This window comes from Leptinotarsa decemlineata, unplaced genomic scaffold (genome assembly GCF_025532065.1).
Source record: "Leptinotarsa decemlineata unplaced genomic scaffold, Ldec_3_MD MMD2_tig00026307_RagTag_RagTag, whole genome shotgun sequence".
Taxonomy (NCBI): Eukaryota; Metazoa; Arthropoda; class Insecta; order Coleoptera; family Chrysomelidae; genus Leptinotarsa; species Leptinotarsa decemlineata.
Genome location: NW_027412681.1, coordinates 5,010,792 through 5,030,939, shown reverse-complemented (window position 1 = coordinate 5,030,939; position 20,148 = coordinate 5,010,792). Strand labels below are relative to the sequence as shown.

The 20,148-nt window shown below is 37.4% G+C and overlaps 1 protein-coding gene across 2 annotated transcripts in view; it reads left to right on the top strand.

Moving 5' to 3' along the window:
- LOC111507148 (E3 ubiquitin-protein ligase AMFR) overlaps positions 1–19,303 on the top strand; it is a 42,002-nt gene extending 22,699 nt beyond the window's left edge. The window contains exons 2-8 of one of the 2 annotated variants that reach the window (XM_023162411.2): positions 1,984–2,241; positions 9,395–9,547; positions 11,655–12,109; positions 13,352–13,515; positions 13,598–13,713; positions 13,821–14,053; positions 16,707–19,303. In XM_023162411.2, coding sequence (XP_023018179.1) covers positions 1,984–2,241; positions 9,395–9,547; positions 11,655–12,109; positions 13,352–13,515; positions 13,598–13,713; positions 13,821–14,053; positions 16,707–16,869 — 1,542 coding nt within the window. In that variant the 3' untranslated portion in view covers positions 16,870–19,303. The remainder of the gene's footprint in view (positions 1–1,983; positions 2,242–9,394; positions 9,548–11,654; positions 12,110–13,351; positions 13,516–13,597; positions 13,714–13,820; positions 14,054–16,706) is intronic. The other variant, XM_074180909.1, reaches the window with a different exon arrangement.
- The last annotated feature ends 845 nt before the right edge of the window (positions 19,304–20,148 follow it).

Genomic DNA, 20,148 nt, shown 5'->3' with positions numbered 1-20,148 from the left:
AACTAATTATTACTTTTGAATCTGGAGTCAGAATAGTAGATGAATTTCTTTTAAATGACACGCCCGTCAGGTAGCTCCTCCCACACGTCTGGTGAGGGAGAGAGAGAGTATCGTAGAGCCATTGTAAAATGTAGCACAGGGTCGGATTGAGAATAGGAAAAGATAAAAGTTATTCTGATCGAACGAAAGATTGAAATATTAAAATTTCTACAATAACCAGATAGTTTTCAACTTACCTATCTGTATGTTTGCGTGTGTACACGTTTATATCAAATCTTGCAAGTCTAATATCTTCCGATTGGCTTGAAATTTTACAGGTATTCATTACTAGGGACAAAACTTCATGATATTTTCATATTAAGAAATACTAAGATGAAGGCTCTAGAATGTTGGACGAATTTCGTTATTTTTGATTTGATTACAATCAAAATTGGTAGCAAAAACATTGTTGGATTTCATTTATTTTCAACAGTTGCATACACATCAGCGGAATTGAATTATTCACGATTGGTATTGACTTATATTGTCTAACCCTTTATATGGAATATAAAGGGTTAGACAATATTATTTAAACTGTGGACCTTTCCTGCAAAATATTATATTTAAATCATTCAATTTTAAAAATATATCTGGCAATATGAATTAATTTTGAGGAAAAATATGAGTAATTTACCCCGGAGAGCCCTAGATGAATTATTTTTGAGGATCCGACTATGAATCATTAAATCTTTCCGTCATTTCGAACTAATGCTGAAAATTGATATTGTGAAAGGACCCTTACTTGAAAGACAAAATCTGATACTTGATTTCTCAATTTTTTATTCATAAGTATGATCTGATTTTCTGAACACCCTGCTCATGTTTTCGAAAAAATAAATTTTGAACAGAACACGACTATAAATCACAAAATAACCTATAGCCATCTTTATGCTGCTATTTTGAATTCTTGAAATTTGATGAAAAACTCATTATCTTCAACCTCAAAATACCAGTGTTATATATAATTTGACAATTAATAACAAAACTCGTTTGCCATTTCGAATTTCTGAATTCCAACAGAAAAATAACTATCTTCAAACCTTAAAGCCAGTCTTCCGTAGAGCCTGACCAGATATCACAAAACTAGTCCGCCCTCTTGAATTTCCGAAGTTCAATAGAAAAAAATTACGCCTAGAGACTACAAAATACCAATTTTAAATCGAATCGGTCCATAATCACAATACTCGTCAGACATCTTGAAGCCGCCATCTTGAATTCATTAATTTCAACTAAAGATTCATAATGTGCGACCCCGAAAACCCCATTGTACCAAATAAGAATCGGATAACACAACTTGTCTGTCACCTTGAATTCATTAATTTTGACAATATATTTATATTTTAGGGCCCCAAAAAATCCACATACTAATTTCAAATCGATTCGGACCATAATCACATATCTCGTTCGATATCTTGGAACCGTCATCTTGAATTCGTTAAGTTTGACAAAAGATTCATAATCCCTGACCCCGAAAACTTCCTTATAGCAAGTCAAATCGGGCCCTAATCACAAATCCCGTCCGCATCTTGAATTTATCAATTTTGATAAAAGATTCATAATTTTCAAATAATCTGCAATTTTCGTGCAAACTTTGAGATCAACACGAAAACGAACATGTTTGAATCTAAAATGTAATTTGGAAGAACGAACACGTCGGCGAATAAAGTTCGGCCCTGGAATGTCCCGGCCTGGTCAAGTTAGAATTAGGGAGGAGTTTGTATTTATTTCATCGGGCGAAATCGCACTGCCATCTGGCGGTATACGTTTTCGTAACTAAAGGCTAAAGACACTTAAGGTACAGGTCCAGAGGGGTCAGACCCGTAAGTAATTCCATTGCCGCGCTTGGTGTTGTTCTCATGGCTCCTGTGATGTTTAAACAAGCTAGTCTTACCCTTTACCGCTAATTGCCTTAATCTCCGTTTCTGATTTGTCCTTTTTTTTCAGACGATGATAAACATGGCGTTCTGCTGGCTGATCCTCTTGGGCCGGGCCATACAGAAATTAGTTTTTGGCGAACTGCGCGTTTCTGAACAGCAACACTTGCGCGACAAATTCTGGAACTTCGTCTTCTACAAGTTCATCTTCGTGTTCGGCATCATCAACGTCCAGTACGTCGACGAGGTGCTGCTGTGGTGCTCGTGGTTCTCGCTGCTCGGCTTTCTGCACCTGCTCTCGCAGCTCAGTAAGGACAGGTTCGAATACGTGAGTATGGGTTGAATTTTGGCCCTGGTTCAATAAAGTATGCAAATCAGATCCTTCGCTTATTTTCTCTATTGTGCGAAGATCGCCGCCTCAATGATTGAGCCATTGCATTTTGTGGCGGACACAGTATTCCTTCTTCACAGATATTATACAGGGTGTTTCCTAACTACGGTACGAAACTTCAGAGGGTGATTCTTTAGGTCGTTTTAGGAAGAAAAGTTCCCATGAACATATGTCCAGAATTGCTTCGTTTCTGAGATAAAGGGCGTTGAAGTTTAAGAAAAGGGTATTCGTTTGTTTCATGTCGTTTTGTGTTGGTGTTGTCTCGGAAAATTGGTTGTTGCAATGTTTTTCTTTTTTTTTTAATATGTATCTAATTTGTCTGAAGGTTTTTAAAATAGTAATATTATCAAATCGAAAACACTACTTTTCGAGCACTGAAGAAGAATTTAATTGAGTTCGAAACGTCGGCCTATAAGTAAATGAGCAAAATGTCCACCTTCTGATGAAATACACGATTGCAATCGATTCATCGTTGATTGTCTAATATGTTCAAAAGTACCTGTAGTATTGCTTATGACATTGCAATTATCAATTAGTATATTCCTCAAGTCATTCACATCTAGTTCAGGAGTTTTATAAACAAGAACCTTCAGATGACATCATAAATACAAATCTAGAGGATTCATATCAGGACTGCGAGCTGGCCAATTTTGAGGTCCTGCATGTCCAATCCAGCGATTACGGTAGGTGATGTCGAGATGCTGACTAGCTAGAACACTAAAATGAGCTGGAGCCCCGTCGTGCATAAACCGTATGCTGCCTCTTACAAGTACCGGCACTTATAACAAAATAGTTAAATGATCTTTCAAAAATTCCGTGTAGGTTTCACCTGTTAATCTTGCTGGTAGGAAAAATGGGTCATTCGGGTAGTTATCAAGCATTCCTACTCAAACGTTCAGCGAAAATTGTTGCTGAAAATGACTTTCTCTAGTAACTTGGGGTTTTTTGTCGACCCAAAAATGATCATTGCGAGAATTCATAGTAGCATTTCGTGAAAAATTTGCTTCGTCCGTAAATAAAATATTTAGTAAAAAATTATTATTGTGTGCCATCGTATGAATCTTGGGTGAAAATCCCGAAGCGGTAGAGCTTGGACCCGCTGTTTGTGATATGGGTATAGGAGGTTTTTTTAGAACTCTTACTATTTGAAGGATCTTCTTCTATCGCATCAAGTATAGCTTCCTCTGGTTCAATCGTTGTTACAGTTTCTGGTCTTCCACCACCTGTAACATTATTAACATCCCGATTAAACTCTTCAATAAACTCCCAACACAGATTAAGGATCTCCAAATAACACATTTCCAACTGAAAATAAAAAAAGCCTTCTAGCACTCGGCATCTATATCTATAGCATTGAAGAAACAAGAGAGCAAATTTTTAAGACGATGCTAAAACGTATTTTGGTACCTTGAGCAAATAAAGTCAAGTCAAGTCGAAAATGTTTATTGATTTTTAAGGATATTTACAAAATATTGTGAATGTGTTGTGTGGGGCCCTGCTATAGGCTTATGCCTCTTCAGGGTTGTATGTGTGATGTTTTGTGTAATGATGTCTAGTGTAGTGTTGTTTTAGTGTCACGTGTTCTTTTTGTTTTTAGCCTTTCCGTTGTTCCGTTAGACTGGTCCGGGTCAGTTGCAGTGGTCGTTGAGGTTTTTTAGGGTACGGGTTGTAAGGTCGGGGGTCATGGCTTCAGATTTCAGCTCTTTCCTGGACGCAGCTGTCCGCTATCTGATTCCAAGTGAGTATTCCTCTAGGACAGGGGTCTCCAAACTACGGCCCGCGGGCCAAATCCGGCCCGCGACAGCCAATGATTTACTGTCATCAATCTGGCCCGCGACAGCCAATGATTACCTAATTGTTGTTACTATTGCTGTGAGAAGAAAACACAGAATGATAATTACTCGGTTTTATTTACTTGCAAGGTAAAACTTAACGACAGAAATGATGACAAAGAAAACTTAACTTAAGTATCTAAGTTTAAGCATATTAATAACTAACAAATAATTGAATTGAATCACAGTAAAACAAAAACAGTAATGAGATTTATGTAATTGTAATTTTCCACCGACAATACTTTGTAGTTGTGAATCAATTTTACTTGTACCAATTATCAAGAGAGATTTAAGATGCCCATCGGTTAATTAAGATCTGTATACATTCTTTGTGTACTTCATCTTGGAAAACGTTTTCTCGCACAAGGAAGTAGTACCAAAAACAGAAAACAACCCACGAGCAAATTTATGCAAATTATAAAATTGTTCCAGTGGAAGACTCTTATAAAATTCCAACAAAGATGAATTTTGATATTTGTTCTTAAGCATATCACTGCACCGTAAATCAATAATTTCCATTTGGACTTCCGGAGCCAGGGTTTCAGTGTCAGAATCAAAAGGATTTTGAAAAAGCTTAATTTCATTCGCAATGACATCAAAATCTGAAAAACGAGTATCAAAATTTATCTCCAAAGCATTCAAAGTTTCGATTGCAAAATTGACGGGAAATTCAGTCTCTGTAGTGTGGCTGAATATTTCACATGTTTCAAAATGTGTGAAACATTTTTTACGTAATTGCGATTGAAATAGTATTATTTTCTGCCTGAAGGATTCGATATTGGTGTATAAATCAGGGAGAAGCTGATTTTCTCCTTGCAATCTCAAATTCAGTTCGTTCATATGATTTGTCAAATCGACATAGAAGGCTAACTTTAACTCATTTAAAAAAATTTCGATTTCTGCTCGAAGTTCAAAAAAGCGCTTAAGGACTCTTCCGCAACTAAGCCAGCGTACGGCAGTATGATATGGTAAATCATTTTCTCCAATCTGTTGAATAAACTCGCGGAATTGTCGGTGATTCAGCCCAGTGAATCTGATGAAGTTAACAACTAATATGACTGGTTTTAGAACTTCAGACATATCCAAACATTTTCCGCACAAGGACTGTTGATGAATGATACAATGTAAGACTAATGGTTTTGAACCATCATCATTTTCTACAGCCTTTGACACAAGTGCAACCACTCCTTTATTTTTACCATACATATTTTTGCCTCCATCAGTTGTTATAGATTTCAAATTTCTCCATCGAAGGTTCTTTTTATTAATGGCATTTTCAACTCCCTTAAAAAAATCTGCCCCAGTTGTCGTGCCGTGAATACTATCAATATCAAGAAGTACTTCATAGCTTTTATCTACTCCGCGAATAAAAATTAACACCTGAGCAGTATCTGACACATCCGTTGACTCATCCAATGCTAGAAAAAACCACTCATGATGTCCATTTTTGTCAGACAGTTGAGATGGTATATTTTCTGCGATGTCTTGCACCCTCCGAGCCACGGTGTTTGCTGACAAACTGACACTTTTAAATAAATTTAGCTTTTCGGGGCATATTTCTTCGGCAGCTGCAATCAATCATTCTTTTATCATTTCTCCATCGGTGAATGGTTTGCCACGTTTTCCGATTTCAAGAGCCACAGGAAAGCTGGCGCGAGTTGCAGACTCTTGTTCAGTATTCGCTTTTTTAAACAAAGATTTCTGCGATTTGAGTCCGCGTTTCAAAGCTTCAAATTTTTCCTTCCGTAAACTTCCTGTATACTTGGAGTAACTTTGAAGATTTTTTCACAAACTACACTTAAACGATTTGATCTCCACTAACTTTATTGAAAATAATCATAACATGTTTCGCTAAAACATTAGCTTTTTCAAATGATTAATACATCCAAGCATCCTTACATTCATATTTATATACTACAGGTAACCACAATCGAGACTACCTGTAAGAAATTACCTGAATCTCTACATCACATACCTGCTCGATTATGCTTACCTAAAGCAAATTGCCTACCATCTACATCAATAATAATTCTTTATGGGTTTTTAAGAAAACAAATTCAATAATGGTGATCTATTCAAATCTAATTGGTCATTCATTAGAATATTTGAATTTTTAAGTTTATTAATTTCCATTGCTTCTAAATGATTCAGTTTGAAACCTTTATTTTCAATGTGCAAAATTTCGAATTCTTCATTAAAGATGTGATTTTCTTCTAGAAGATGATTTGAATACGTTGAATTTGTTTTCTTGTTTACATAGCTCTTATGATGTTCCTGGATTCGATTCCTAAATGTCCTGCCAGTTTGACCAATATATACCTTAGGGCACGTTCCACACTTTAATTTATATACCCCTGATTTCTCGAATTTAGATGTCTTATCTTTATTATTTTTAACTAGCTTTCCCAACGTATTACTTGTTCTATATGCAATTTTAATATCTCTATTTCTCAAAAATGAAGCCACTTTTTCCGTTGGTTGTCCAAAATAGGTTAAAGCTCTATAATTTTGATTATCTACCTTATCAATGGGAAAAACGTCTCGCATCGCTTTTGTGTAGACTTTCTTGGCAAGTATTTTGTTTATTAATTCGGCTTTAAACCCATTGTTTACCGCAATTTGCTTGATGATATTGAGTTCTTTATCAAAATTATCTATTGAAAGAGGAACATTGACTAATCTATGAATCATGCTATTATAAGCTGATACTTTGTGTTGATACGGATGGGTAGAATCGTAATGTATCGTAATAAGGATATGTATGTATCGTAATAAGGATATTACGATACATTACGATTCTACCCATCCGTATCAACACAAAGTATCAGCTTATAATAGCATGATTCATAGATTAGTCAATGTTCCTCTTTCAATAGATAATTTTGATAAAGAACTCAATATCATCAAGCAAATTGCGGTAAACAATGGGTTTAAAGCCGAATTAATAAACAAAATACTTGCCAAGAAAGTCTACACAAAAGCGATGCGAGACGTTTTTCCCATTGATAAGGTAGATAATCAAAATTATAGAGCTTTAACCTATTTTGGACAACCAACGGAAAAAGTGGCTTCATTTTTGAGAAATAGAGATATTAAAATTGCATATAGAACAAGTAATACGTTGGGAAAGCTAGTTAAAAATAATAAAGATAAGACATCTAAATTCGAGAAATCAGGGGTATATAAATTAAAGTGTGGAACGTGCCCTAAGGTATATATTGGTCAAACTGGCAGGACATTTAGGAATCGAATCCAGGAACATCATAAGAGCTATGTAAACAAGAAAACAAATTCAACGTATTCAAATCATCTTCTAGAAGAAAATCACATCTTTAATGAAGAATTCGAAATTTTGCACATTGAAAATAAAGGTTTCAAACTGAATCATTTAGAAGCAATGGAAATTAATAAACTTAAAAATTCAAATATTCTAATGAATGACCAATTAGATTTGAATAGATCACCATTATTGAATTTGTTTTCTTAAAAACCCATAAAGAATTATTATTGATGTAGATGGTAGGCAATTTGCTTTAGGTAAGCATAATCGAGCAGGTATGTGATGTAGAGATTCAGGTAATTTCTTACAGGTAGTCTCGATTGTGGTTACCTGTAGTATATAAATATGAATGTAAGGATGCTTGGATGTATTAATCATTTGAAAAAGCTAATGTTTTAGCGAAACATGTTATGATTATTTTCAATAAAGTTAGTGGAGATCAAATCGTTTAAGTGTAGTTTGTGAAATTACTATGGATCTTCATCAAGTAACGGCCGAATCAATCAGAAAACTTTGAAGATGTTTCGATTCATAGTGTCGTTTAATGTTATAGTCTTTGAGAACAGCTATGGTTTCATTACAAATTAAACATAGCGCCTTATTACTGGACTCAATCACAAAATACTGAAAGTTCCATTTTTCTTGGAACGTTCTGCATTCACTGTCGATTTTTCGCTTCTTTTCCATACTAACAAATCACACATAAAAACGATAAGTCAAATCAAAATACTTTTATTGACGGGTGTTACTTTATTTCACAATAGACAGTTTCGCTTCCTTCCCCTTTCCTACGCAGACTAACTCGCAGTTGCGCCGCTAGCCTTTTTATATGCAATTATTACTGCCATCTCGAGGTGATCGGAATACACTAGCTAGAACCAGAACGTTCTTGAACCAACGCGGTAATTCCAAATATTTAATTACGCCTAATGCCACCTAGCGGGTAGCTGAAAAAGATTGTACATAGTACCACTACTCGCCACTAGATGTCGTTAAGTGTCACAATACACAATAATAATTGAAATGCAAAAAAAGCGTAAATTTGCTTAGGTCACGCACTTTGCGACTATCCTAGTCTAGAAATATAGTTAAGGGCAGAAATTGGCCCTTGGAACAAACTGAACAAATCATTATGGCCCGAAGGCTTCAAATTTTGGAGACCCCTGCTCTAGGATATCCTGGATCTGCTCCGGCGGATCTTCCATTGTTCCCAGGAGTCTGGCTGGGGGAAACGGGAGCAGCTTTTTCCTAGGAATCCTTCTGGGTCCTCCACGAGGAGTCCACGGTGTGGTCAGAGAGTAGATGGCATTGGTGTTGCTACTGCTCATCGTTCTAGTCGCGTATCGTTCCTGAAGTTTCTGAAATCGTAGGTTGATTGGTGTAGTGTTTATTAGGTTATATAAGTTTTGGGATGGGTATCGGTAACGGAGGTTGTGGATGTTGCGTAGGATTCTTCTCTCGGTAGTTAGGATACGGTGGGATAGTCTTGGGGGAAGCGTACAGTATATCATCGCTTTATAGTCTAGGACTGGTCTGATGAAAGATTCATAAGTATGTAGGAGATTTTTACTGTCGCACCTCTCGAGATTGCCTCTCAGTGCTTTTAGCAGGTTTGCTCTCTTCCGGACTCTCTTCCAGAGTCCAACTCCCAGTTGAGGGTCCTCATGAAAGTGACCTCCAAGTAGGACACCGAATTCTGGAGTATGAGTTTCTCCTAAGAGTTTGAGGTTCAAGTTTTCGGGATTTAGTTTAGGGCGGGTAGAGGTGTTAGGATGTCGGAATGGGATGGTTTGGATTTTGGTGGGATAAATTTTGATACGCCACTTGTTGCACCACTGCTCGAAGTGGTACAACAGACGCTAAGTAATCGTTAATAACAGTGGTGTTTAGAAACTGAAAAATATTGAACGATTCCTTCAGAAAATGTTATGAAAAAAGGATTTTTAGTTGTATATGTTGAAACTTTTCCTTTTTTCAGTTGTCTTTTTCGCCACGCACCCCGTTTTGGAGCCACGTCAAACTGATGGCTCTCCTGGCTGCAATTTTTGCCTTGTCTGGCTTCATGTTCGTCGTCTCAATTTTCGTCGGCTTCTTTGGCGGTTTCAATACTTTTGCCTTCATGTCAGCAGAGGTAAGTTAGAAAGAGGTTAATGACGATATTTTTTTTAGTAAATTTCCATGCTACTTGCTTAACTGATGACATATGAAAATAAAACAGAATTAAGTCCAGTTCACATGTACTTTTTTTGTAACAAAATGTCACCAAAAAAAAACTAAATCAAGTACATGTGAACCAGACTAATTACTGGAAAACCATTATCAACTTGAATTAACTTTATAATGAACTCCCTAGATGAATAAGAAAAACTGACCATTAAAGTAGATTCAAAACGGTTCATATTTTTCACTTCCAGATGTATATGATTGCAAGATGTACAGGGCGTTATGTAATAAGTGTCCGATGTTTTACAAGACGATTCCTCAGTTATTCATAAGGTTAAAAGTTCATACAAGCATGAGTCCGTAAGGCCTTCATTTTTTGAGATACAGGGTGTTAAAAATGTATTTTTATTTTGGTTGTTCGTGCATAAATTTCAAAATAATGTTGATATTTGGACAAAAATTGGTATTTGGGGACTCTTTAGTATGAGAAATTCAAATTTGGTTTTATTTTGGCACTTAATTGTTGGAGGCGCCACCTACCGGTCCAAAGTGTTGAGGTCTGGTAACCTAGAGGGCTATGGTTGAGGCCCTCCCTGACCTATCCAACGATTGCCGAAAGTTTGATATGAAAATTCTCACGTTTGTATGCTTAAATGTGAATAAACAACATTTCATTTCATAGTCTAAGCGGCACATCTCTCAATAGTCAAATCTTCGTCAAGAAAATGTTGATGTCTCTCTCAGTTTAATCTTCCCAGAATAAAGAATGAGCCTATAAAATAATCTACTAGGATTTCTGCCCACACTTTGAAAAAGAACTCTTCTTGGAAATGTGATTTCTGTATCGCATGGGGTTTGCGAATAGCGTTGGGTGAAAAATTTGCTTCGTCGTTAAACAGGATTTGATTTTCAAATAGAGGATATTGAATAAGGCGTTGGAGAAACCAAGTTGAAAAGTAACGGAAAGTCAAGCGGGAGGAGTGCCTGAACTCTTTGATTATGGAAGGGATATAACAAATTATCAATTACAATTTTCCATACCAGAACATGAGAAATGTCTGTCAGCGCTATTTTTCTGGAGCTTGTTTCCGGGTGTTTTACTGCCAGATTAGGAACTGCTTCCTCGGTGGTTGGGGTTCTTACCGACCGATGTGCATCCGACAGATGACTAGCTTTCTCAAAAATTACTGCTTTCCTTAACCGAGTGTGAATTCTTGAAAAGGTTTTTGAAGTAGGAGTTGTGCGGTTCGGATAACGCACCTGATACAAACGTCTAGCCATATATGCATTTTCTTTAGTGAGTCCGTATGTGAAATGTATGTCAGTAGTTTACCATTTTCAAACAAATAGTCACACTAATAACAAACAAAACTATTCAACTATGTGTCAAGATATTGTTTTTGACATGACAGCACAAAAACAAACAGAATAAACTTGCTAGCCTACTTGATGCTTTCATTTTCAAAGAGTTCGTGAATCAATGAGAAGACGAGTAAATGCATCGATTAATTTAAATTGAAGACTCCACAAAAGAGACCAAGACCTGTAGGTGGCGCCCCCTACAATTAAGTGCCGAACTCAAACAAAATTTAAATTTATTATATTAAAAACTCCCTAAATACTAATTTCTGTGCAAATATCGACATTATTTTAAAATGTATGTATCATGTATCTCAAAAATGAAGGCCTTGCGGATCCATGCTTACATGAACTTTTTACCTCATAAATAACTGAGGAATCGTCCTGTAAAATATCGGACACTCATCACATAACACCTTGTATACTGGCAATTGGACATAAAACGCTTATCATCTTTCGCAATGAGAATTGAAAAACCAATTGAAAAATATATTACAAAATCCGCATTTCTATTTTTTTTTTATTATTGATAAGCGTTCTCTATAGATGGTGAGTAATGTCACTCCATTTTTTTATATCCAAAAGTAACAAAAATTGTACCTTTTTATTCAAATGTTGACCTTAATATCGTATTTTACACCCTTTTATCGTATTTTTCAATAACCACAAGGCTATCTTCCGAATGTATAAATTCGGATATAAATGAATTTTTGCAGGTTATATTACTGGCCATAAGAACCCTCCACGTCATTATCCGTTACGCCCTCCACTTGTACGATACGCGCAACGAATGCACAGTCCCAATGAACTCCAGCGAGGAGGAGAGCAAAGTATGGGAGAGGAAGGGCCCCATCTGCTACTACACGGAACTCTGCTTCGAACTGACCTCCCTCATAATCGACCTAGTCCACCACCTGCACATGCTGCTCTGGAGCAACATCTTCCTCTCGATGGCCAGTCTGGTGGTATGCATGCAGCTCAGGCACCTCTTCCACGAGATACAGCGCAAGTACAAGAAGCACAGGAACTATCTGTGGGTGAGGAACCACCTTGAACAGAACTACCCGATGGCGAACGAGAAGGAGCTGCAGGAGAACTCCGACAACTGCGCCATCTGCTGGGAGAAGATGGACTCGGCGAGGAAGTTGCCGTGCGCACATTTGTTTCACAAGTAAGAAAGCGTATTTCGAATTTTTGCTATGTTTATGAGTATTGCCTTTTATTTTTCCACGGACGACGTTAAATGGCGTCGCGGAAACGTGGCTTCGTCGATGACATCCACCTCTCCCACATCTTGGACCGGCAGGAGGGGTGCTGCAGTCCAAGCACCAATCGGGTAGTTCTCACATTCATTGCGAGAAGAACTCAGCTTACCTCCCCTCCTGAATGATGGTTTTGGTGTTCTTACAGGCCCGAATTTCTTGACCTTCTTCGCCGGCTTTTTAACCTCTTCACTACCCATTTTTCTTTTCCTGAGGCTCTCGAACTCATCATCCGAGATGATTCGCGACAATATAGTCGGTGGAGGTACCACCTCTTCGGGTATGCATTTTCCAAGTCCGACAGTCTCAACAAGGAATCTTCTTGATCTGAGTTGAAGCCCTTGAGACTTCATATCAGGAGCCGCCATTTTCTAGGTGGAAGTCATCGCTGGTGGTTAGTGTCGGTGGATGTATGCATTCTCCAAGTCCGACAGTCTCAACAAGGAATCAGACAGTTAGAGATGCTACAGCGGCTCCTCGAGGTCTGGGTTGTAGGGCCCCAGCATAACCGTCAAGGTGGGGATTGCCGACAAAGTTGTTGGCAGCATGGTCGAGAGTAGCGGCGGTTCGTTCTCTTGGTCCTCCTACTCCTCTTGGTCTGAGTTGAAGCCCTTGAGACTTCATGTCAGGAGCCGCCATTTTCTGGGTGGAAGTCATCGCTGGTGGTGGTGGGGCACAAGCTCCTTGGAGGTTGATGTTCTGGTGGAAAACCACCTTTCTCCGCTCCACGTCCTTCAACTGCGCCTGGTTCAGAGGGTTGATGGGGTCAATAAAACTTACTTAACGAAGTTTGGTAGTGTGTACTTACATCGAGCTGCTTTCAACTGCTAACTGCTGCTAAGAATCAACGGATTGATCGGTCGTTTGGCTTCAGTGAGAGTTTTTTACAAGTGAACATATTATAATAATAAATAGAATAACTTTAGTGGCATTTGAGCGAAAATAGCGAGAACAAGCTACTACAGAAATAAACAGGATTTCTGTAGCAGATATGAGGGATATCACGTTGAAATACATTTTAAATAAATTTGTGGGAGTTTGAAATAATATCTGTCGTGTAATTGATCCCAACGGTAACTTCGAAGTTCGATAATAAGACCCTTACAATTTTTAATATATACATGAAAATTATTACAAATTTCGTTCTTCAGTACCTGCTTATTGTCGTGGCTGGAGCAAGACACATCCTGTCCGACCTGTAGAATGGCACTCAACATACAAAACCCGTCCGCAGCTAATCAGGAACCACCCGAGCTGCAGGCCGATACCCAAGAAAACGTTAGAAGACCTTTCAATCACTTTTTCCATTTCGATGGTAAGTCCTCACTCGATCCACCATCAGTTCAATACACTTCTTTCGGAAAGAGTTCTCACTAATGATTCAAAACCTTTTGCAGGTTCCAGGTATGTTTCGTGGTTACCCAGCTTTTCAGTCGAAGTCAGCCACGCACAAGCCATTCGACAGAATCACATCGCTGCTTCTAATTCCCAACTAGACGCAATGGCGAGACAGGTAGTTATACTCATCAATATCATTCGTTCATTGTTAGGAATTGAATTTTCAGAGGTCACGGAGACCTGTGTATAAAATTATAATTTTATCTTTTCCGATTATTTCAGGTTCAGACTTTGTTTGCGCACATTCCTCTGTCAACCATCATCGAAGACCTTAGGGTGACCCGTTCTGTGGAAATGACCATCGAAAACGTACTGGATGGAAGACTTGTTGCGCCTCCGTTGTTCAGGGATCTTGATCTAGATCAGCCATCGAGCCGACCTTTGTCTCTGCTTCAGACAGATCCGGAACCTAGCACTAGAGACTGGGATCAGTTCAATACGGAAAGTGTGGAAAGGTAAGTGGTAATTATGTTGATGTTGCTAATGGAGTTCCAAGGGGAATTATATTAGAGCCAGCACTGTGTATCTAAATACAGTGCATTTCTTCAATGTCCCCCCCTTTTATTTTTTGAACAGGTCAACTCAAAAAATTGAAATTTGGAATAATGAAATTAATGTATGAATACTTTATTTTAAAGTGAAATTGACAGATGAAACTTTCAAGATGGCGACTGGGCGCCATCTGGGAAAAAAATTAAATTGAAAGGGGGGTCTTGTGACACATCATTTTGAAGCATTTTGCGACATTCAACTGTAAATTATTCTCGGAGCACCATGTAACCAATCTATCTAGGACATCTTGCATTAGTGTTGAATCATATAGTGATCTTATTTAGCATGAAAACTTTGAGATCATCTGCGAACATCAAAAAATCAGTATGATGGAAATATTCAACAATGTCGTTAATAAAGATATTGAATAACATAGGAGCGCAGTGAGAACCCTGAGGTACCCCTGATGGCACCTGAATTATAACCGATGTAACGCCTCCAACTTTAACTTGTTGGGTTCGATTACATAAGAAACTTCTGAGCCATGTTACAGCTGAGTCACAAAATCCAAATATCTTTAATTTTTTCAATAAGATATTGTGGTCTACTCGATCAAAAGCTTTTGAAAAATCCGTATACACTGTATCCATTTGCCCTTTACTTTCCAAAACATCCAATATTTTGTGTTCAAAAATCATCAAGTTGGTAATAGTAGATTTATATTGTGATAATCCATGTTGATTATTTAATAAACGTTCCTTACAATAAAATTTTAACTGATCACTAACTAATAAATCAAATGTTTGCAAGTGAAGACGGACTACAGATACTTCGATAATTTTCCACATTTTGTTTATCACCAGATTTAAAAATAGTTATTCAACAATTCCTAAGCGATGCTCATGCAACGTTTTTTTTTTGGTCAAAATTTAGCATTTTTTTAAAGAACTTCGCCGCCACACGCTTTAGGCTCAAAATTTCTGAAGAAATTGCATCTGGTATCTGTAGAGTAGGGAGGGTGAGTGTAGACCCACAGCACTTAGGCCACATGTGACCCATTGTACATCCTCCCGAGGAGTTGTCCTCCTAGGTTATCGTCCATCATGTCCTTTCCAGGAAGGTGAACAGGTCACTAGGAGACGTCTCCTTTATATTCGCAGGTGTAAGCCAAGACTCGCCGAACACACACTCTCTTTGGCAACCTTGAGGTGTCTCACGGTGGCCTCCGCGAAGGTTTTGGAAGGTGCAGCGACATTACTGTCGTTTCGCGGCTTCTTGAACCTTCTTGGGGTTCCCTCCGTGGAGGTGCACAAGTGAGGGAGTTTTCCTGCAGGGGCAGCCGGTTCCATGCCTTTATTCAAGGCGGAGCTCTTGGCGCCCGCCGTAGGAAGTGCCCTTGCTGTTGGAGGTGGAGTGGAGAAGGAGGAGGGTGCACTTATAGTTGCTGCCACTCCTGTCTCTTTTGCTCTCTTTCTCCTTTTGGCCTCGGCGCCGCAAATGCGCTTACGCCTTGGCCTTTCTATTACATCACGAAGTGATCTGCTTTGTCCAGCCGCATTCCAGACGGTAGATTGTGGGTGGACATTTCTGTTCATTCACAGCCACCGCCTTACATTGAGGTGAGCATTTCTGTCCAGCCTCGTGATTAGTTTTTGTTTTTGTTGTGTCTGTTTGTTTCATTCATGTGTGTTCCCACGAGTGGCAAGGGAAGAGTTGGTCGCCTCTGGCAGAGCCCCGCATTGCCAGAGGTAGACTGATTACAGTGAGGTTTCGCTCAGTTCCCCAAAGGGATCGTTCATGACCGCATATCACCCTGTGGCCATTCAGCTGTCGGCACGATTCCTTACACCTTAGTTTGGGTAGGCTGGTCCACGGTGGCATGTTTCGCAAAAGCTTTTGGGGAGTTTTAGTTCCCCTCACCCTACTTGTTTCTGCCACAAACCAGGAGTTCGGCGACCCCTTCCTTAAGGCTACATTGGCTTCCCGGACAGGGCCTCCAATCCCCTGGCCGTTCCTCCAGTCCCCTGGCCGTTCCTCCAGTCCCCTGGCCGTTCCCCTATCTGCCACCTGGGGACGCACCCGATAGGTAGCCCAACTCACGGGAAAAAAATTTCATGTTATGAACCAACCGATATGCAACTCCGCTAATAGTGATTCGACGATTTTCCTTAACAATTGTTGTCACTTTCTTAACATTTTCATCTGTTATTGATGTGCTGGGGTGTCCAGGGCAAGCATCGTCATTCATGTCTTCTCGACCTTATATAAAAAGCTTGTACCACTTGTAAAAAAAATTCTTACTCAGAGTACAATAATCGTATGTCAATATTTCAAGTGCACTTAATTCCATTTTTTACACAAAATTTGATGCAAATTTCTTGATCCATTTTTATTGATAGCAAAAAATCGCCAAACACACGAGACACTTCCAACTTTTATGTCTCTCGCCAGCAAACTAAACATACTAAACAACTGAAATTGTGAACATGTGTTCGAGACGAGTATACCAACATTTAAAAAATGCTAATCTTATGTACGTAGCTCGCGAAATTTGAATATTCATATTTTTTGAACAATGTTAACGTATACTTCACTAACCAATATTTTTTCAATTAGCGAGGATTCTGTATCATTGGGCAGTCGTTTTTCGAAGTCATCATCGGAACGCGAAAAAATCCTTCACAAAAGAAAGGAGAACATGATCCAGCAGGCGAGGAGGAGGTACATCGAGAAGCAGAAGGCGGCCGTAAGCGCTGTCCAGTCGGAACTACAAAGTTGAAGAGCTGAATGGCTGTGAATAAAGAAAAACCTGGAAAACCGATTGGATAGTCGTCGGAGTGTTCGCAGATAAATTGTTTGAAATATTATCGCAATTATGTATTGCTACCATAGCTGTATGTTTTAGGAATAAAAGAAATTGCCAAAATTAAGGAGAATCGCAAGAGATAAGATCTCGGTCGATGTTCAATCATTCTCTTTTGGTATAATAGAGAGAGCGTCCTATTTAGTTTTTGTTGATTCTAGAACATGAAAGTACATATTTTGGTATTGGAATTTGGACGTTTTTGCTCACTTTCGGTGAAAGTGGGCGAGCTCAATTGAAAGATATCCTATATTTTTTACAAGCTAGTGTCGCAATGTCCGTAATTTCTAAGGTACCCTGTATCACGAGGTGTATTTATATAAACACTTCAAAGCTTCTGTCGTATGTCAACAATAAACAGCACTTTTCATTTTAAGTTTCGTTATGTAATAATAATAAAGAGGAACAGTGCGTTGAAATTTCATGAAACCATCACTGTATTTTGCTCAACATAGTTGAGTTGTTACAATTGTGAAAAAAGAAGAGTCTATTGTTTTTTTTTGTGATCATAGACAAGTACTTTCTTTTGAAACATTTTTCATCATATTTTGAATATGAACATGCATTATACATTATTTTTAACTTAAATATTTCTGATGGAACTAAAAGAGATTAATATCACTAAAAAAATCAATCAATATTCAACGTATTCAAAAAACACTTTATTGTGAGATAAAGCGTTTTTTAAATACGTTAGTTATGAATTTTCATCAAGTATCAGCCAATTCCATCATATAAAATTATTAATCTGTAAAATCAGGTAATATAGAAAAAAGTAATTTTTTTTTGGCTAGGAATCGCACGTTAAAATGTATAACCTTGTCAATAGAAAGCCCTTTTCTTTATTCAGTGACAAAATTAATGTATTTTCGCAGGCTGTTGTAGAATGTGATTCTAGTGGAGACTAATGGGGTAATACCAACTTTGTTTTATGTGTGAGTTTTTAAATGATTTGGTTGTCTGGTGAGAATATTGAAAAAAATCCAAAAAAAAAAATGGGAATAATCAGAATATATCTATGAAAGTATCATGATTTATCAAGAAAAAAATTATGTACATTGTAATAAAAACCAAAAGTCATTGAAGCTAGTCGAAACAAACACATTTCCAAAACTATTATTAAAAATATATTTATGGAAAACCTGAAAAACTAAAAGTGAAAAATTCCCAAACGTAATTCAGTGTATTTGTTTTTTCGTTTTTTTTTTTGTTAAAATGAATAATAAAATAATCTAGTCTAGAAAAATTGTTGATGTTTTTGTTTTTATAATGTAGATTTCTGATACCTGCAAATTTATTCTAAACTACCATTTTTTATCATGTATGCATTGAAAAACATATTTTTTTGGTAAAATATATCCTAAAGTGTGTTCCCCGAATAGATGGAGTTGATCACTGCATCCGTTCGGGGAACAGGCTATAAAAAAGATGTCACAGTAATTATAATTGACGGTATAAGAAATATTTGAAAGCTTATGTTTATGTTTTGTCAAATGAATCAAGATTTGTTTTGAACAATGATTCAATGTGGAGTAAATTTATAAGTTTGTAAATTTTTTAGTTCTAGGGATACCCAAAAATAAGTGATTGCGTAAATCTTTTTTGTGGCCATATCCCAAACAAATCAAATATAGAAGATATCAGATATTTTAGTGGTAAAAAAAGATCTTAACTTGTCTAAAATAATAGTGGCTGGGATATTTCCTTGCTCGTATTTTAAATATGAGTACTGGGTAATATGTTTTTCTTTTGCAGTTTCTACAATTTTACCATTTCATGGTTCAGCAAACCGAAACCACTTTTGGTGGTTTCAAATCAGGCATGTTAATCGGCTCCTTGTGCGGATCGGTTTGAGACTTCACTGCGAACTGATCGTCAGTGCCGAGTTAGTTGAAACCTTTATTTTCGATAATGTCTCAAAAATTGTACTTATGCTCTCCACTTGCCATTTTTTCATACTTTAGGTATTGAAGTTTAAGAAAAATAACTTGGTGACTGTTTACCAAAATGGCTTATGATGTTCATTTTGTTAAACCTTTGATACGGAGACCATTCCGGTGAACTTCATCGGCTATTGAGTACCGCTTAGACAAAGATTACCATACAGGGTTTCTGAGAAAACCCATATATACGCCGTGGTCCTTTTGTAATAGATTTGTAGGGTGAATAGGTATATTTTCAATATAGGAAATATGTAATTGCCATGCAAATTACTGTGTGCCAGATATTAAAGGCCAAATTTGTGTTATCCTGTACCATATATACTTAATTACAGATATTATCTTGTGGAATCTTGTTGTGCTGATCTGCTGTAGATAACAAATCAATAAAATGAATTGTAATTATCGTAGTTGGTTTCTTTCGTTCTCAAATTCCTACCTGAACACATATATGGGGTTAGTTCCAAAAGTAAAGTCTACTGTTTTCAAAGAAATCCAAAAACAGCATATTATCATATTTACATAATTTCAAGAGTAAAATAAGCAATAATGTTGCTTACAAAAATTATAAAAAATAGAGGTACGCCCAGAGAACATTTAATTGGATCGGATCTTGTGTTATCCAGAACAATGGTTTGAAAGATATTTTTCTATCCAATTATATGGTTAATCTTGTATTACCATTCACTCCATTTTTATTAGTAGTAGTTTTTATGGTCTACTAGGTCAAAAGCACAAGCGAGAAAGAACCATATCCAACTGGATCAAAGCTATTTATCGAATTGTAATAAATATGTTCTTAGAATCACACGTTAAAAGTCAAGACCCCGTTAATCCTTATCTCGCACAAGTTTCGACTTCTGAGAGTTGAAGGGGGGGGGGCAGTTGGTTAACGGAAAAACAGATTTTAAATGGATGTGAAAATAGTCTTTCGCAAATCAAAGGTGTACCTCAAGGACCACATGGTGATCCTTGATTTGTTTATTATTTGCAATTTTCTGAGATATATTAAAACTCTTTTATATGCAGATGATTTCAAGTTTTTGTTAGGGTTGCAAAATCAGATGATGATTTAGATTTCCCCAACAGGATCTTAACAGCAATACTTTTGATTTTTTTCACATTTTATAAAGCAATTGAGAGAGTGCATAAGGTTAGGCTCTTTGGAATTTTACTTCATTATTCACTGAAGGACTTCACATGTCTTACTTGCGGACTGCTCCTGCTCCTCCACTCTTTGATTTGACCAATCTTG